This window comes from Pteropus vampyrus, unplaced genomic scaffold (genome assembly GCF_000151845.1).
Source record: "Pteropus vampyrus isolate Shadow unplaced genomic scaffold, Pvam_2.0 Scaffold580, whole genome shotgun sequence".
Classification (NCBI taxonomy): domain Eukaryota; kingdom Metazoa; phylum Chordata; class Mammalia; order Chiroptera; family Pteropodidae; genus Pteropus; species Pteropus vampyrus.
In genome coordinates, this window is record NW_011889361.1 from 150543 (window position 1) to 158409 (window position 7867).

Here is a 7867-nt window from a genome sequence, read left to right on the forward strand (position 1 = left end):
AGAGACTGAGGTAAGAAATCAATGAGACACGACTAATGAACACATCTGAAAACAGCTAAGTTTTACACAAATACGTGGATTTTATTGACCCATGATCTTTTTTTTTACAGTAATAAATAGAATACAATCTTTTGGGTTAATTTGGAGTTGGAGAGGCAGTAGTCCTTAGTAAGAGTGGTCAGATTTTGTGGTACTATTTTCTTTAGAACTGCATCTAAGAGGGAACCTGTGTGCTGGCCAGGAATCATACAGGTCCATGCAACATCTGTGTCAGCTTCTCTCTACACCATCACGGTAATTCATAGCCCCTGGCCAATATCAACCTACGTTTCCCCCCTGTTTTAACACAATATGTCATAAAGATAGCTAGTGTCAATAAAGGTCAACATTTCCAATATAAAAAAAATTTATACAAATATAATTCATAATATAATCATTCTTAAAATACAGTCATTTATATATGAGTTTGAAACATTATTAAAATAAATATTTCCTAGAGAAAATTTCATTTGTATCACAAAATTATAAAACAGAAGCATATAAAACTAATTTGTGATTGACTCTTCAGTATGTCTCCCATTCTCTCTCCCACTAAACATATATAGTATGAAGTGCGCATCGCTAGCCTGAAAACACTATCACCCCACGTACACCCAGACCTTCAGATGTCATGTACGTTACCTGCAGCGCCCAAGGCCTATCTGCCTATGCACGTTCTACCTGGAGCTCCTGTGGTAAGAGTTTTTCTATACCAATTTGCATTAAAGCACTTTTTCCAGCCTTTCTTCATGTCGGAGGTCTTATGAGCTTATTACTTTCTGGAGGCTGGGGAACGGCATGTCAACTTCCACTTCAAGGGAGCAATCCTGTCTTCTCTACAAGACTGTAACAGCCCTTTTCCCAGATAAGGGACGTATGCCAAGTATCTGAATTATTTGGATTTTTGGTAGAGCTGAGTGATACTAACCCTGATTCTCAGGACTAGGAAGTTCTCTCTCCTGACTGACACCTTGATATTACATAGTACATACTTTGACAGGCTATCATGTGAATCGCACAGTATTCTAATACTTGCTTGGAACTGGGACAGTCTGAATGCTCAACATACAATGTAGTTGTGTTTTTAAATATCTTGGAGAGAGTGGAGAAAAAAAAAAGAACAAAACTAAAGTTTCCAGTTACCATTACTTAATCATATCTCTAAGTAGCATGATTACATTTCTTCTCCAATAATACAAATTAACAAATTTCACAAAGCAATAAATTGAACAATTAAGCTCGCTGACGTTAACAGCCACCTTTCCAATGACTATCAAAGGGAAAAAGTTTTCAGGAAAATCTGGCTTACAAACGCAAGTGGTAAATCTTCAAGGATTCGAAGTACCTTTCACACAATTTGACCCTTGCCAGGAAGCCGTTTATCCAGACTTCTGTGAACATCCTTAATTCCTCTTACCAAAACGACTCCTTTTTAAAAATAATATTTATCCTTGTTTTCTGAGGCAGAAACTGTTTTCTCCTCCAACTCCACGAATGAATGTCCATGCAGCCATTCGTACTGCTCTCTAAAGCCTGGTTTCTTGCACCTCTTCTTCTGTCTCCTCCTTCAGAGCAGTGATTTTGGATTGAGACTTGTGCTTGCTTGAGTTCCGGTGGGGGAAGAGCTTCGACCGGTCCAAGGGGCTGATGGCCTGCTGGAAGACGCTCTTCTCGCTCAGTAGCTTCTGGATGGAATCATACTGCCGCACTTTGTTCTCCTCTATGACCTAGGGAAGTGGCCGTTAGTGAGATCTTGAGCGGAAGGCAGGTGGATGGACCAGAGCAAGGACAGAAACTGGCATACGCTCAGAAGAAGAAAAAAGCCAAAAAGGAAAACAGTGTCCAGAGGCTTGCAGTCTGAACTGGCAGGGATACCTCATTTCCCTGCTGAGTCCTCTTGTCCTCTTGCTTTATGGAGCTTCTACCATGTGTGAAATTAGCTGTAACTTTCTACTTAGCAGCTGGAAGATTTCTTTTCTTTTTTTTTCTTTTTCTTTCTTTCTTTCTTTTTTTTTTTTTTTTTAAATTAGGATGATACTGAGCAATGTGCTTCTTCAGAGAACTTTAAAAGAACTAAGGATGCTTTGTAAACCAGAATTATTTTTGTTGGATCCCTTATATACTACCTTAAAAATGGGTGTAAGTCCACAGCATGAGAAAGAGTTGAACCAATTCAACAGGGGACTGAAGCTTAACAATTCCACATTGGCTGGGAATGCCTGAGTATAATGTGGCTCCTTCACATGTTCAAATTGAGCAAACCCAAGGCCAGAGGATAGTAAGGCTTCACCCAATCTCCTGAACCTGACCACAGCAAGATAAGGGGTTGTGAGTTGGCCCCCTAATTTGTCACCTGAAGCTCAGTAATAATAATGGTAATAACAATCCTTCAGTAAGGAAAGCATTTGCCTCCAGGAATCTCAAAAGCCTTAACAGAAATGACGTGATACATCATCCTCTGAACTTCCTTGTGACTAAACCCGAGGGAATTTGTAAAATCACTTGAAAGAATCTGTGACAGTTCTGAAAGCACAATGAGAAGGTGGTTGGGAGAGGCACTCACCTGAGCTTCAAACAAGGACTAGAAAAAAGAAATGAGCTTTTCAACTATTGCATTAAAACCATACATGAGATCGCAAGACAATCCAGGTCTGCCCTGGACCTTATCCAAGGGAGATTTAGTTATTAAAAGCATCAGGACTTAGTCTTCTTTATGACTTGATCCCCAAATAAGGACTTGAAAAGTATAGATGTTCAAATTTATTAATGTAACAGTGATATGCTGCTATTTTAGATTTACTGAATTCCAATCTCACTTCATAGCTCAGATCAAAGTGAGAAAATTGTGCAGCTATTTTGAGTAAAGCTGGATGGCTGTATGACACGTTTTAAGGAAAAACGTATATATTGCTGTGATTTGTAGGACCTATCGCATAAGAGGTTGTTATCAAGAATTATAGGAGAAATTAGATCTTAAGTAAATTATAAATGCTCACCAAAAATCGCTGACATTCCAACATTGCTTCTATCCTGTGCTCACTAAGGATCACTGTGCAATTGGCGAATGCTTGTTTTAGAGTTCTTCGAATGATTTGATATGTTCTAGAAAAGAAAATACCACATATAACATAACATCAATAATCCGCCTTTATCTTTCATAATATAATTATTGTCCTATCAGATTAGTTCTTTAAATTACTTATCTTTCTTTACCTACTTTTAACATAATGGTGATATGGAGTCAGCCACAATCAGCTTTCCAATCACAGGGTAGATTCTAAGTTTCCATCAATAAATAGGACAAATATTTGAAGAAAATTTTACAGAGGAACATTTTTTTTTCATTATGTACAATCACTAATAGTCCTTTTGTGCTATAAATATTTCCAATCACATAAATGAAATAGAAAGGAAAATCATAAGGATCAGAGTATGCCTATGTATTAAATAATTCATTATGTCTCAACAAGGGGGAGTTTGTATAAAATTCCAAAATTACACTCAGAAGAGAACGTAGGGCTCTTATACTATGAAATAAGCATTTGTACTCATGTCACATGGTGACTTTTCCACTGGGCACTTATTTCATATCTAAAGGGGGTTTCCCCACTTGCAGACATGATAGTCTAATGGGAATCTGTGTCAGTATGAAATAGGCCTCAATGATTCTACTCCCGCTGTGCTATTAAATAGCAGGATTTCTGAAACTCACATTGGATCCAAATGAGCACTGGGCTCATCGAGCAGCAAGATTTTTGCCTTACTGAGAACAGATCTGGCCAAGCACATCAGCTGCTTGTGGCCATGGCTTAGGACAAAACCCCCATCCACAAGGACAAAATCAAGCTTCCCAGGAAATTGCTCTATCACAGATCTGAGTCCAACCTGCAGGAAAAAAAAAAAAGGGAGGCGGGGAATATTGTGCTTAGAAAGGGTAGTTCAGATACCACAAGGTTATAAACACTTAAGATGTTAGCAATCTAAAAAGACACAAAGGAGTTTTAATGGTTTAAATATACCACCCCTCCGTCACTCCAGCTATTTATTTGGATTTGATTGAACAAAGGCTATGTATAATCTTGGCAGCTCTAAAGGATGAATCTAAGACTTATTTCAGCTCTGTGCTTCATTCATTCAGGAAATTTTCCATGAGTTCCTAATATGTGTGTGGTATTCCAATAAGGATTGAAGAAATGATAAATGGCACATGGCCTCTGCAAGGATCAGAGCATATAAAGATGTACACAATTAATTACAAGACAACTGAACACATGCTAGATAAGATAATACGTAGAGAAATACAGTCGTTTACACTATCATGACATTCTTTTTTGCTACATTCCATCCTCTACTGTCATAATAAAGCATGAAGAGTATCATAAAAGAATCAACTGGGGAGCTTTTTAAAGCTACATGTGGCAAGTTGCTACTCAGCCCTTCCCTTCATAAAAACTGATTTTAAGAAACTGATGAAACTATGAAGTAAAAAAAAAACCTGGAGTTAAAATAGTGGCATATTACCAGGAGATTTAAAAGTGCTTAGATATTGAGGCGGAATAGAAGATTGTGTTAGGGTCAACGGCTTGTTTTCTTAAGGCAGATAGGAAAAAAACAAGTTGAAATGCCAACAAGATATAGAAACCCATGTTTTCAAAATAAGACAAAAATGACTGAAGTCTTAGCTCTTATAATGTGCATTAGTTTATTTTTTGCCAAGTATTGCTGCGTTTGGGGGCTAAAGAGATATACAGATGATCTTGTCTTCTGCTCTTAGGAAGTCTGAGATTTAGTATGGAGAGGTTAGATGTTAATACTAACTGTAATACAGGCAGAATGAGATAATGGCTTAAGAAAGTTCATGAATTCAGTGATGGATTCAGAGATGGCCTGCATCACCATGTTCGGCAAGCATTAACTGTGTGCCTGAGATACATACTGCAGAAGATACATACTGCAGACTCTTTTCCTTGGCTGGGTTCTCATTAAAGCAATCTCACTATGTACTACATCTATCTCCCTGAGATGGTAGGGAATGTGAATATATTAATTAGCCAAGGGGGTTACTCTGATGTATCCCAGAAGACTCAAACATAAAACTACTTTCAGATGCAAGTAGCTGAGAATGTGAATAAAGACACTGGGTGGGGAGTTCTTTCTGTCTTCAACTTTTTGATTTTTATTGGCTTCAGTCTGTGAACCTGCTACAGTCTCTCCTATCTTAAAATAGAAATAAAACCTCACTTGCCTCCAGGTTCTCCTTTAGCTGTTATTCAATATCTAGCCCCTTTGTCATCTAGAAATCACAAAATATTAGTGTGCATCTGTTGTCTTCACTGCCTCATGCTTCAGAACGTTTTCCTTCTTCAAACATCTATGCCTCGGCTTATGAGAAACCACCAAATCTTTGACGATTTCTGACTATTATCATGTGTGGGCAACTCTCCCTTTCCCTGTCTCTTGAATATTAGTCTTCTTCACTCCCAGCTTTCCAAATTCTCCTAAGATCTCATTGATTCTTAGGGTACTGATTACCACAGGCAAGCTAACGATTTTTCAGATCTTTATCTCCAGCCCCAGACGTCTTCCAAATACTTCTTAAATCCTTTTCCTCTTTGCTAACCCTATTTTAGCAACTGTAAGCCAGGCCATGATTATTTCTTAAGCACCATACTATAAATTCTAAGTTGTCAATTTGCCAATTCACCACCCAAACACCCCGGGGATCCTTCTAAAATACAGGTTTGACCACCTATTTCTCTGTTTTAAATCTCATGCTGACAGAATAAAATTTCTAAATTCTCTTCATGAGCTCTCTCACATGGCATTTAAGGCATCCAGAATCAAGTCCTGCCCATTTTTACTTCTAGTAGCACCAAACAGCTTGCAGTTCCCTACACACCTTGACATACCCTTCCGAATACCTCTGATTATCCTTTAGGGTAGTCAGGTCCCTAGGTACGCTACTATTTGTGCAAGTTTCCTCCCATTAGACTGTTAGTTTCTTGAGGGTAAAGACATGTGCATTTTAGCTCTGTGTCCCCAGTGCCAATACTGGACACACTATCAGCCTTAAACTCATTTGTTCATTTCTTCAACAAATATGTACTGAGTTCCTAGGATCCTGGCCAAGCAAAACAAACACAGTTTGGATGAATGACAAATGAATCCCAACCTAAGGAGAATGACAAATGATAAATGAATGAGTGCTGGCTTTAGCTCTGCCAATATAGAATGTGATCTAAGACAAGCATTCATTTGTCTATTTCATCTTTAAGACTATAAAATCCCTTATACCTTTATAAAGTATATTATAAAATTAGAAGTTCTTTACCATTGCTAGATATTTCAGTATTTTATTTCAGATCAGTCAGGAGTATTTGAGGATTTTTTTAAATCAAATTAACCATCAAAAAAAGTACAGATTAGATGGATTTTAACTAGACTTATTGTGGTGATCATTTTTGTAACATATATGATTATCAAATTACTATGTTGTACACTTAAAACTAGTATAATGCTCAATATATATGTCAATTATACTTCAGTAAAAAAGTAAAGCACTGTACTGATCAAAGACTAGCTCTCTGAAGCCAAACAAGAGTGGCTTTGAATCTGCATTCCATCACTCATTTGCCAATGATGTCAGGTGTGTTACTTTAAGTCTCATTTACCTCACTTGAAAAAAATGGGGAAAGATTTGTATAGACTTCAAAGGCTTGTAATGAGGATTAAATAAGATAATTTATAGAAAGAGGTTGCCACAAAGTGTGACACATGACAAGCACTTAATCCCTGGTAACTAATAGTATTGCTGGAGCCTGGGAAATCCTAAGGACATGGGCCTGGTATTTGAAACACTACCCTGGTATGACAATAAGAGTTGTTAAGATTTTACCTTTATAAGTGGCCTAGGGAGGTAAGTTAGCAGAATGTGCTACAATACTATTAATTTATACCACACTCCTAGTAACAAGTTGCGATTTTGGTAATAATGTAGTAGCGTGTATTCCTCCTTCAGATTCACACCAATCGTACACTAATTCCCAAGGCCCAAGTAGGAAAGACATTTCACTGTGTTATACTTTGCACTGCTCTTTGATAAAGAACTGAGCAAAGTATGTGTTTTTCCCAAATGAAACTATTTCTTTATTACAAGTAAATAAGTACTTAAATATTTGTCACTGTCAATGTTTAGAGAACAAAACTTTTAAAAATGAATGACAGTGAGACAGACCAATCTAGGGTATATTTTGCAACATGTCTATCTCATTGTTCTACTCACTATTAAGTATAGTAAAAATATTTTAAAATCATATTCACTAGAGAAAGTAAAACTTTACATTTTGAAATCAATGAATATTTAACAAATTTATTTAATTAACTATTTTATGCCAGATATTGTGATGGGCTTTGAAGAGAAAATGGGAAGCAAGATAGACTAGTAATTGTTTTTTAAAAGATACAAAGTTATTGTTGCCAACTCTATATGGTAATAAGAATGGATTAAATTAGCCAACTGATTATTTGGATGTAAAAGACTGCTTAGTCATGCATTTCTTTCTAGACTCAGCAAGAATTTATTAAATTCTAGGAACTATGGCAAACCTCGGGATTCAAAGATGAATAACCCTAGGCCCTGCCTTGAAAGAACTAATAGTCCAGATGAGGAGAAAAATAATAAGTGGGAAATTACTGTTCAAAGAGATAAATGCTATAGGAAAAAAAGACAAATAGAAACTGCTATAGAGATCACCTAATTTAGTAATCTTTAGCAGCACAATCCTTTAAGTAAAAATATATACACACATATATTCCCAATATAATGTTA

At 36.8% G+C, this 7867-nt stretch overlaps 1 protein-coding gene across 1 annotated transcript in view; it reads right to left on the minus strand.

Moving 5' to 3' along the window:
- Window positions 1–1565: 1565 nt before the first annotated feature.
- Window positions 1566–7867, minus strand: part of CFTR (cystic fibrosis transmembrane conductance regulator) — a 127908-nt gene continuing 121606 nt past the window's right edge. Inside the window, exons 24-26 of the mRNA XM_023525607.1 lie at window positions 3752–3924; window positions 3036–3141; window positions 1566–1766 (exon numbers count right to left, since the gene is read on the minus strand). Of these exons, the coding sequence (XP_023381375.1) occupies window positions 1566–1766; window positions 3036–3141; window positions 3752–3924 (480 nt within the window). The remainder of the gene's footprint in view (window positions 1767–3035; window positions 3142–3751; window positions 3925–7867) is intronic.